Source organism: Mytilus trossulus, chromosome 2 (genome assembly GCF_036588685.1).
Source record: "Mytilus trossulus isolate FHL-02 chromosome 2, PNRI_Mtr1.1.1.hap1, whole genome shotgun sequence".
Taxonomy (NCBI): domain Eukaryota; kingdom Metazoa; phylum Mollusca; class Bivalvia; order Mytilida; family Mytilidae; genus Mytilus; species Mytilus trossulus.
The window spans coordinates 14,028,015-14,040,473 of NC_086374.1; the positions used below are offsets into that span (position 1 = coordinate 14,028,015).

At 30.2% G+C, this 12,459-nt stretch overlaps 1 protein-coding gene across 3 annotated transcripts in view; it reads left to right on the forward strand.

Annotated features, from left to right (window-relative positions):
* Positions 1-12,459, forward strand: part of LOC134706550 (secretin receptor-like) — a 58,505-nt gene that overhangs the window by 39,583 nt on the left and 6,463 nt on the right. For 2 of the 3 annotated variants that reach the window (XM_063565578.1, XM_063565579.1), the window contains 7 exons: positions 50-177; positions 1,305-1,399; positions 2,662-2,827; positions 3,380-3,536; positions 8,359-8,419; positions 8,692-8,761; positions 9,357-9,448. In XM_063565578.1, coding sequence (XP_063421648.1) covers positions 50-177; positions 1,305-1,399; positions 2,662-2,827; positions 3,380-3,536; positions 8,359-8,419; positions 8,692-8,761; positions 9,357-9,448 — 769 coding nt within the window. The remainder of the gene's footprint in view (positions 1-49; positions 178-1,304; positions 1,400-2,661; positions 2,828-3,379; positions 3,537-8,358; positions 8,420-8,691; positions 8,762-9,356; positions 9,449-12,459) is intronic. The other variant, XM_063565580.1, reaches the window with a different exon arrangement.

Here is a 12,459-nt window from a genome sequence, read left to right on the forward strand (position 1 = left end):
TTAAATGATTTATATGACAATTAGATAAATATTATTGATATATTTGTAGAATTCGCTAAGAAGTACTGCACGATGAATGGGACCTGGTTTTTCCACCTGGGTTTGAATGTTACGTGGACTGATTATAGAGAATGTCCATACGTGTCTACATTAGAAGAGATACCAGAATTAATAAGAGTAGGCATTCTATAAAAGAAAAACAAATCGGTCTCATAAACTAAAAAATAAGTAACAGACACAAAAAATTGTAAATATAGGTAACAGTAATGAAGATGTTCAAGTTTCATAAATAATGTGAATAATAAGTTTATGAACTAAGTATCATTTCGTATGAAACTTATGGTATATATCTATTGATGTGATTATGTTTTATATGTACGTCTAAAAAGTAAAATAATAATAGATTCCGAACTCTAAGGCAAATTCAAAGCGAAAAAGGCAATATCAAACACACAAAACACATACATCTAGTTTTGTGGCTAGCCAAACCTCGCACTTTTACGGCAATGTTTAATAGCCCAGTAGTCAGCACTTTTGTGCTGACATGAATTATCATTGATATGGTTATATTTATAAATTTGCTGTTCACTAAATTTTGAATATTTGTATTACTAAGGCTGTTCTACCTCAGGCATAGATTACCTCAGCTGTATTTGGCAAAACCTTTAGGAACTTTGGTCCACAATGTTTTCAACTTTGAACTTTATTTCGCCCTTTTAAACTTTTTGGATTCGAGCGTCACCGATGAGTAGACCAAACGCACGTATGGCGTATATACAAAATTTAGTCCTGGTATCTATGATGAGATTATAACACTAAAATGACATCTCTACAGTCACATTTCATTTGATTATATTGACAACAATATGCAAACAAAAGTGCTGACTAACGGACATGATAGATTAAAAAATCAAAAAAGGGACTGCAATCAACATAGTGTTAAAATCGCAATCACTATAGAAACAACCATTTTCACTTGTTCATATAAAATCATCATTGATAACATGCTTTATATTTGTATGCTAGACGCGCATATTTCGTTTGCAAAATACTTATCAATGACGTTCTACTTAGCTAATTGTTGAAAGTCAAAATCTCAAACTTGAAGTTCAAAATTCAAAAGTGGGGACCAAAAATCCTTTCCTGACATGATAAATTAATACATCGCCATAAGACTTTTTATAAAAGCGAAAGCTTGTAAAATGTGGTCAATAAATTTGTCAACTTGTATAAAATTTAGCTTGTAAAGTATCACTTTAGAATAAGTATTATATGATACATTATTTATAATTTCTATTTTACAGAATCACATGCCGTACATCCGTCTAATGTTTAACATTGGCTATGGAATTTCACTGGTGTCATTAGTGTTAGCAACAGCATTAATGTTAACATTCAGGTATTCTTTATTTTATTCTTGTTTCAAATACAGAATATTGAAAGCAATGGACAACTTTCGAGTTCGATGCATTTCCGTAAAACAACTTGGATTTCAGTGAACATCATTCGTGCGTTAATGGGCATCGTCAATGCTGGTGTTGGGAGAGTGTTGATGTTTAATTGCACAAGTTATTCGATTAAATTATTATAATTTACAATCAGCAATGCTGTCATTATGGAAATGTAATACCTACGAATCAATCTTTATTTCTACTTTACCCTGTTCAATGCCGATCACTAAGACGCTTGATGACTGTTAATAGTTCAGAGATACAGGCGATTCCCTCTATCTGGTAAATGACGTCATATAGGCGTGCATAGTTAGTTTCAAATATGTTGAAATGATATAGGACAATCCATCAAGGTAATGAGAGCAACAAAATTATCAAACAATTGAATTAATCAGAATAAGCAATAAATCAATTAAGTAAGTGGAAACACAAAAAAAAAATAGCATGTTAAAGTAAATACGTTTCCCCATATTACATGTGGGTAGTGAATTTCAAACTGTACATGAACAGGACATCACCCTGACGTTTAATCAAATGAAGTAAGAATAGCATAAACGGTCCATTTTCAAGTAGTACTGTAGTTTCATTAAATCGTATTTGTGTTCTTTCCTTTTGGAGACAAAATCGTTCAATTAAATACCAAATTCATTAAGTTTTTTTAAATTTAGAAGAGAGTCATTGTTTTCATACCTTAAATTAAAATGTGAAATCCTATAATTCTTTCAAAATATGTCAATCTTACAGCAAAAGTGAAAACATAATATAATAAGTTAGAAGTTGCGTTGTCAGTTTCTTTTTTCTACTTATTCATAGAATGTCCCTTTGTCTTAATTCGAAACCTCTGTAACAATACTGTAATAAATAATTGTGGAGCTATTTGACAGCAATTGACCTTAACAATTTAAGGCCTAGTTTGCCTGTGGTAGTATATTGTTCTGTATGCTGAAGTAAAAGCGTGATACAAAATTGAGATATATTGACGTATAAATGTTTTCTAATATTTTAATTTATCATCCTTCACAATGTATATTCAAAAGAAGCTAAGCATTATGCTTTATTATTCCTCCTTCTTTTGTTTTTGTGTTATCAACATGAAGGATAACCATAACGTTTTTACACTGAAATTCGTTCGTAAACTTGATGTGTTTGAAAAATGCAAAATATATAACCAAATACATCAAATGTTTATATATTTTACTTTTATTTATAGACGATTACGATGTCCTAGGAATATTATCCATATACATCTATTTATATCCTTTATACTGAGAGCATCGATATCTTTCATGAAAGAGAACTTGTTGGTAAATGGGACTGGATTTCCATCAGATATTCGAGAAATTAATGGCAATTTAGAGTTTATTACCGAAGGGAAAGTGAGTATTAACTTTAATGTATATTTTTCGTTATATTTAAGTATAGGCAATAGCAGTATACCGCTGTTCAATAGTCATGAAGCAAAACAACTGAAACAAATCCGGGTCGCCAACCAAACCCCGATAGAAACATAAACCAAAAAAATGAAAACGGCGGAACAATAGACATACTGGACTGTTACAAAAACTAACACCAATATACATAGAACAGTAGAGCTGGTTCAAGGTCTATTCCCGAACAGTTCTCCTAACAGTTTTATAGAGATTTTCAGATAGGGTAGATCCGGTCTTTACTATACAAACATGTAGTCTCATTACTTGGTCGCCCGGTACAGCTGAGGAATTGCATGATGTTAATAGAATTGATTGCAGTTGCATTATCATTTCAAAAAACCTCCTGCTGAAGAGAGCTAGACTAAGTAGAAACCATCATCCGAGTACATGAAGTAAACATAATGACGGGGAACATGATATTATGTACAAACACTTTGATCATTTCTGTTCGTGTGAACATTTCTTTACTTTTAAATATTCATATATTTATGTTTTCAGCATTGGCAGTGTAAATTATTCTTTACAACTTTTCACTATATACTGGCAACAAATTACATGTGGATTCTTGTAGAAGGATTATACTTAAACATGTTAATAACTGTAGCTGTGTTCTCAGAGAAAAGTGGAATAAAATGGTTCACCCTTTTCGGATGGGGTATGTTCATGATTTTCTCTAGTATTATGTATGTGATATAAATGCTGTGACTTAATGATTATTTTTCTTTTCTAGATACTTATATGTAAAAATCAAATGATCAATTATACACACACAAACTGGTCCATTTTTCATCATCATAATATAAATATAGATATAGATATAGTTATTGTAAAACCAACGTACAATATACGGAATTTGATGAGACTGTCGTACAAGTGAGAGGTTTGGCGCTATAAAACCATGTTCAATCCACCTGTTCTACAGTTGAAAAGGCCTGTACCTAGTCACGACGATAACAGTTGTTTTCCATTCCTTTGATTAGTTTTGTCATTTGATTTTGCCATGTGATTAGGAACTTCCAGATTGAATTTTCCTTGGAGATCAGTATTTCTGTGATTTTACTTTATACAATAAATTAGCATGCGTAGTATGCCTTTTAAATACAAATGTAAAGAAGTGACATATGGTATTCTATTTATTTAATCATTATTCTTATAAACATGCACAGCTTCTTTAGTTCAGACTGAACGTTGCCATTCATTAGAGCTTGAAATATAAAAATATTTTGTCTGTTTACCAAATAATGTATTAAAAGCATTTATCTACTTAGTCTTTTGCCGAACATTCTAAATTATAATTGATCTCGTCGCCAATACCACCGGAATTACACAAGGTACAAATACTATGTTCTCTGAATATTTTTTTATCGACCAATTTCAAAACAAATGTTTGATTCAAAGTTTTAAATCTGTAAACATAAGTAATATTTTTTGTCATCTAAAATATCAAAGAAGGTTTCGAAAGGAGTAGGTTCAGTAAGACCCCTTTTTGGCCCCAAAATATAGCAGTTTTACAAAATTGTGATAATGTAATCATGAAGCTATTTATTGGAAAGTAGAATAATTCTGCTTCATAAATATTGGCTGTTTTTGACAATACAATGCACATATATCGGGAACTAGCATCATGAAATCATGCTAAATTACTGAAATCTTTTAGTTAAATTTTAGACGGTTTCTGTCTAAAATGAAAGTGGCCGCATTCGTGTTCATTCATAATATTGAAATGCAAGTTGTATTTGACGATAATACATAATATATATAAAGGTTGAGGATAAACACGGATGCGGCCACTTTCATTTTTGACCAAAAACTTCTGAAAAGTGACGATTTTTGGCAAATTTGATAGATTGTTCATATTTAAGCTTGAATCGGAGCGCTTTTAATGACCTTATCAGTTAAAATCTGTCACAAAAACTAATTAAATCAATTGAAATAGACACTTAAGTGTTTAAAAAGTGTCTAAAATATTTCGTCTGAATCTGTCTGAACTGGTGATTTAATCTTAATCGAACAGTTTCATACGACCAGTTGTTTCTTATAAAATATTTGGAGTTTCATATATATGTTAGTCCACAATAATCACACATATAATTTATGATGACTGATGTACCCATATTTTGACTATTTTATTAATTGTGACTGTTTATTTAACGCATCATGTAAATATAACGGAATTTGATGAGACTGTTATTAAAGCGAGAGGGTTAGCGCTATAGAACCAGGTTTAATCCACCATTTTCTACATTTGAAAATGTCTGTACCAAGTCAGGAATATGACAGTTCTTGTCCATTCGTTTTTGATGCGTTTTGTTATTTGATTTTGTCATTTGATTATGGACTTTCCTAATTGATTTTCCTCTGAGTTCAGTATTTTTGTGATTTTACTTTTTACATTCTAACACCAAGCTATAATTTCTTTAATACTACCATAAATAAGATTGTATAGTATAACAGGAAGTTTCTTTTCTTCTTTTAAGGTTACAAACTGCTAAGTGGAACTTATTTTTATGCCATTTACAAATCATATTTTGATTATAATAAAAAAAAAAAATATTTGTAGAATAAGGATAATTTCTACATTCAAATGGGAAAAAAAACACGATTGTGTTTAATTCTTATTTTTTTTCTTTTCATATTGGAAATGTTGCGTTGATCGGATATCTTCAGAAGTCTACGAATTGTATTCACAAATTTCAATATAGACTCTGGAAGATATACAGATTGACACAGTGTGAAGAAAATTGTCTTTTGTAGATAGCGAGCTAAACATACTTGAACTTAATATCAAAATTGGCCATACATAAATGATGTTTTAATACTCTATGTTTATTTTCCCAAAAATGTTCTGGTAAAATTACAATTTCTTCACTATATATAAGATCAATTTCTACAAATACAATATTAAAGTAAATCACAGAAAACGAGATTAAATAGGTGCAGCAGAATTTAATCCTCAGCAATAAAAAATAATCAATATTTTTTATTTTCAAACAGATATGTCAATCAATATTAACACATATATGCAAAATTATGGAATAAAATTCTAGTTTTGGAAAATTTTGGACTGCAGTAGTTAATCAACAAATGTGTTACTACTGACAGATTGATAATTGAAAGCTGCTTTATCTGATTTTATTGCTGGAAAATGTGAAAACTAGTATTCATGAACAAGTTAAAAAATAGAACAAACCTTCAAGCGAAATACCAAATTACAATGTGTGTAATATTTAAAAAAAAAAACTGTTATCACTTATTGGATTTTAATATGAAGAATCATGAATGGGTTGATAAACAACCTGTTGTTTATTGTCCAATGACAAATTAAGTGCACATTCAAGTCAAAAGTATGTTAAGTTATATGGATATGATTCCTACTTTGTACTTGACTGTCACGGTGAGCTGGATTGTTAACGAGTTCACAAGGTAACACTGGCACTAACAGTCCACATACAGGCATGTCATCCTACCTAAACACATATATTCTGAATCTGAGCCGATCAGTATTTTCTCTTTTGACAAAATACCGCCTGCGTAGCACAGAAGCAGAACGTTACTCGTTTAATGGCTTTAAGTTTGGTATACACGATATTATCAGGCGGTTTAGTAAGGAGAAAAAAATAAGAAACTAAATACAAAAAGCTTAAATACTGAGCTTTTATGTCTGCATTATTATATTGCGTAAGTTTTCGCCAAAAAAATTAAGTTGTGTTGTTTTTAATTTTTGGCTAGGGTGTTTTCCTCCATCTCGGATTTTGAAATACCAGATAATAATCTGTCTAGATATTTAGTAGAATGTGCAAATTTCGAGAGTAGTAGGTGATTCATATGTTAGAATTTTCAAATCAATACAGAAAATTACATGTTTTATCATTTGTACGGATAAATATATATAAAACAGATAACACATAAGGGCAGAAAACTCAAATGAAAGGGGAGATAAAAGTATTTTTTTCAATAGAATGTGTTAGGAATTAACCTATGTTTATTATGTAGCAGGATAATGAGTCCGGTGACCCGATTTTCTTTTTTTTCTAATCAGAAAGCATATTATTAGAGCTATCTTCTCATATTTTATCTCAAATTATATAATGATTTTTTCGTTTTTCGACACAAAATCAAGGTTTTAATGCATTATCTACACGAATCTGACAATTTAGCATAACCTGCAATAAGCCCTGTGACCCATACTTTCTATCATATTAAAAAAAAAAACATGATATAAACTACATTTTAACAAATTATTAAACAACTTTATGGAATTTAAGACCCCAAGCTACCTTTAGATACCAAAGGAAAATTTAAAACATATATGTATAGAAACTGACGAATCTCAAAATAGTTGTCTAGTGAAAGATTATTATTTTAGTATGTCATCTTTTTCCAAATGCAGTTTGAATGCTTTAATAGAGAACCTGATTGAGTTTTAATATTCCTTTTAAGTCGGTAAACTAATTTAAGTGCTAAACTCACCGTTTTCACCTAAGTTGAATTTAATTTAATCTTGTAATATGTTCAAGTTGGCCTTCGTCCTCATAGATGTAATAACCAATGCAGTGTTTTAATTTTCCAATATTTCAAAGACTTTAGTTATAATTATTAATTCGTTTGCGTTGAGTTGTTGGAGTTGATATTCTGAGGTTTTCGTAATTTAAACTCATTGCACCAATTTCAGTCAAAAATAGAATAGACATACTTTTGCGTGAATGTGTATTGATTACAAATCATATAGATTTTGTGAATGTGGATTAATCTGTACTTAAATTCATAGAAATGCACAAAACAGTACAATTCTATTAAACATTTAATACGCATAGATTCTATACATTAAAAGGTTTAATCTGTCTTACTATGATTAGGTTTTTGTGCTATAAGGCGATTGCTCTACTCCCAACAGTGCGGTTTATAAAACAGACCTGTTAAGGCAAATATTTCACTGTTATCCAACTTTTCTACCGCGTATTGTCTTTTTCTAAGTACCAGTATAATTGTATAAAATGAAGATGTGGTACGAATGTCAATGAGACAACTCCACACAAGAGACCAATTGACACAGAAATTAACAACTAAAGGTCCTTAATAATCATGACTATTTTTCTTTGTTTATTTTTTCTTCTATAGAAACTACAATATTAAACCTAGATTTGTTAATGATTTTATTTAATACGATAATGTTATAAATAAATATGAGGTTGTTTTTTTATTTGATTGTTGGTTTCAGTTAAATGTTTCAAAATATAATCGCATTATTCCTCATGATCGAGACATTAACATGCCAATTCGAAGAAAATAAAGGAAGTTAATTTTCTAAAGCGAGGATATTGATATTGTATACAACTTAATTTACAAATCGTCCAAGCTTTTCGTGTTCTTAGAAAAAAATGGAAAAAAAAATCTTAACTATCATATTATGAACATAATACATTTTGGTTTCTTTATTTTGATATTGTTTTATCAGTCTAATCTTTATTACTTTACAGTTTCACCAATCTTATTTGTTGGTCCATGGGTAATAGTCCGGATACTATATGAAAATACTTAGTAAGTTGTCGTTTATTTCAAGCTTTTACTTAAAGGAGAATGTAGACCATTTTTGCAGATCTTCAGTATATCTGCTCTTTGCAAATACACATTCATTTGAAGAAGATGCAACACCCTCAAAGCATTGTACATATAAACTAATAAGCACTTATTATAAAAAAAAAAATGAAATAAAACAAATACACCTATCCTTTTATTCATTATTAAGAAGGGTTGAAATCAGTAAACAATCTGTATCATTGACTTCGTTTAATTTGTTTTATATTTATCAGCTGTTGGAACACTCACACTAGACCAGGATATTTCTGGATTATGAGAGGACCAATTGTTTTATCTGTAGCTGTAAGTAGAAATTCCGTAATGTACATATACAAAGTTACTATTTTATAGACTTATATTCTGATACATAAATATTTTATTATTGAATGCAAGATAAAAGTAATGTACAAAATGATTATTTCCCATCCAATTTGACTTATTTCAAAATCACTGCACGTTAAACAGGCAATCCATTCAATAAGTATGCTCAAACTGCTTTGAAAATATCGGCAAAGGGGACATAATCAGTGTTTAATCTACCAAAGTTATTAGTGATTTATAAAAATTCTAAAAGATATGCAAAACAAATATACAACATACATTATAAAAGAATACTTTTTTAAAGGGGCTTATTTGTTATAAAAATATTTCAAAACCGAAAATTTAAGGAAATTTTATTGTCAATTGTAACTCATGATATTGAAAAATGATGAGCAGAAAAAATGCTCATACATATAAATTATGAGGTGAAATAAAAAATACTAATTAATTGAAAAACACTGCATGGTCATAAGATTATTTTAAGTGTCTTGAGCAAAAGAGACAGTCTTGGTTCTATAGCAGGATTAGTTGTAATGGGAACGTACATCATATTAACAACTGTTTCTTTTCATTTCAGATAAACTTCATGATCTTTTTGAATATAATAAGAGTTTTATTTACAAAATTAACTGCATTTAACTCTTTTGAAACGAAGAAATTCAGGTATAGGTAAGTAGATAAATGTTATCTCATTGCAGATATGAAATGCTAGTTAGTAAGCTCTGATTGGTAACAGTATTGCTTTCAGGGGACCATTCCTTATATTTCTTAAAGTTATATGTTGTATCCAAGTGCATCAGTAAAAGTTTTCTATATGCTTTCGGGTTTGACGACACATCTGTCTTCGTTCCTTCTGGTAAATGTTTATATTTCCTATAATCTCACCAACGGTGAAATAAATTTTAAATAAATTCCTATCAAATAATGAAATTGGAATTTGTTTCGTTACATACATTACCATTAAGGCTCTTTCTACCGACTTGAATTGCTAGTTTTAGTTATAATCGTTATTTGTATTTATAGTACAGTTTTCAAGAACGCTTTACTCAATATTTTCCCATAGCAATTTTTCTCTCATAAAACCACGCCACTCTTTCGTTTCATCAATATGGTATTGATATTCGTCAAATAAATAACAACAAGAGTAAGAATTTTGTTACGAAACATGATGAGAAAATATTCCATAAAGAATTGCATTGGTTAAAGAGACTATCAAATTAGATAACACTTATCAATATTATTCTAAATATAACAGTTGTAATATTGTACATTCCACGAAACGGTTCATTGAATGCCTTCTGACTTTTGACTTCACATGTTGTATTCAAGTCGATACACATGGAATTGAAAATCATTAACGGCTGTAGGTAAAGACCGTTGGGCTACGTTGTATACTGGAAAAGGTGTATATCTAATTTATGAACAAGTTTGGCAACTGGGATCCCCTATTTTGTATCTTTATAAGTATTTATATGAGTTTTCCCTCTGCAACATTTAAAGCTAATGAAGTTACAATGATTTTTTTCTTTATAAAGGCATTTTATATAAATTGTTTTGCAGGTCTTTCCCATATTTAGACTGGTTTGTAAATAAATAAAATGACATCAAGATAAAGGGTATTTAAAACTAAAATGATATAAACTTAAATAATTTAATCGACCATGTATTTACATAGCAATACGTAACAAAAAGCATATATTTTGAATTGTAAATTTTGAATCAATGATTGAATTCGACATATTTTCAATTTGTCTCGAATGAATTCAAATATATTGAAACAACTAAATGTATGAATTATATAAATGTTTTCTGATATAATTATCTTGATGTCATGTATGCTGCATAATACCTAACACACTCTTTGTTTATTTTACACATCACATATGCTATATGCTGCAATGCACTTTGTGTTGGATCCCTGCTTTTGTGTGGTTTGTTATTTGTTATTGTTCTATGTTTCAAGAATTATCAATTATATCACTAATGAAACAAGTTTCTGAAAATCTAGTAACAGAAAGATGAAAGTATATTATATGTAAATACAGGCAATAGTAGTATACCGCTGTTCTTTTACCAATCCAACAATCTTTCATTGGGTAATATTTACTGCCAGGCTGATGCAGCAAAATCGGAACGATGTCAGGACATTGCATATGAATTGAGAAGATTTTTTGTGTACTATAGTTATAAATGTTTCGGAAAAACGCATTTTTTTTATATTCAATAGACCACAATGTCAATACTTTTGAAGGTCAAAATTTAATTTTTGTTTGCAACACTAGCAGATCACCGTAACATGAACCCTTATTGGATATTTCCATATCTTGTATTATGCAACAAATAAATCTTGCGATCAAAGCTTAGCAACAACTGAAAGGCATTAATGAATCCCAAAATAATATTTCACACACATAAGTAAGACTTCTCAAGAATGTTGCCCCCAACCTAGGACATGGAACAATATACTGCCCGAGAAAAGCCATTAAATAACTTAATTTTTAAAAGAGCTTATGGGCTTTGCTCATTGTTGAAGGCCGAACGGTGATCTATAGTTGTTAATGTTTGTGTCATTTTGGTCTTTTGTGGATAGTTGTCTCATTGGCAATCATACCACTTCTTCTTTTTTATATTAACGACTTTCAGAAGCAGAATAAACAGCGAGCTTGGAGAGTAACTTTAGAAAAGTAACTGAAGGTTAAGCACATATTTCAACGGCGGAAAACCAAATATCATACAGTTTTCGGTTCATTAAATTTCCATTCAGACAGTTCCTTCTTCACAAAGAAAACTCCAATCCTTTTTTGCCAATCACAATTTAGAATAAAATTGCCCTGTTCCTCTTCTGATGTATCGAATCGGACCTGATATTGCATAGAAATTACCAATTATTCAATTGATTACGAATGAAGTGTGAGAAAAAAGTAAAATCACAAAAATCCCGAACTCGGGGCATATTATTGTTTTGGTACAGGCATGTTAGTATGCAAAAAATGGTGGGTTAAACCTGGGTTTTTAGCTTGATAAACCTACCACTTGTATGACAGTCGCATAATAACCCATTAAACTGATGTCAAAACAAACAGACATACTAGTTAAAAATGTCAAAACAGGAGTACAACAGTCAACATTGTGTTATATGTTAATCACTATACTAACAAACATATACGTAACAAAGAAAATAAAAAAAATGTATAGACAAAGCACATAAGCAAAAATAATAGACGAGCTTACAAAAATTGACCATTGCACAATAACAAAATGACGAGATGTCACAAATGATAGACTAAATAGTTAATATATAATTTCAAAAAGACAAATAAAAGAATACCATAACACGCTATTAAGATGATAAACAACGCCGATACCAGAATCTATACATTCAGGACCATCGTGTATTTAGAAAAAAAGGGCGAGCCGTCCTTTGACATACCCTTGGTTCGTCAACTTTCTGCGCCGATACTTGTGACATTTTACAAAGTTTGAGTAGCAGCTGCAAGCTCTGTATACGGAATTACTTGGGATAACTATATCCCATAATTAGGTGATGTCAGTATATTACTACTGAAGTCTGATAATTTCAAAATAGAAATCGTCTCGTTTGGCATAGATTCTGGTACTGGGAACCATTTGTTAATGATAGATAAATAAGAGTAGAAATACCACACACGTAAGATACAGAG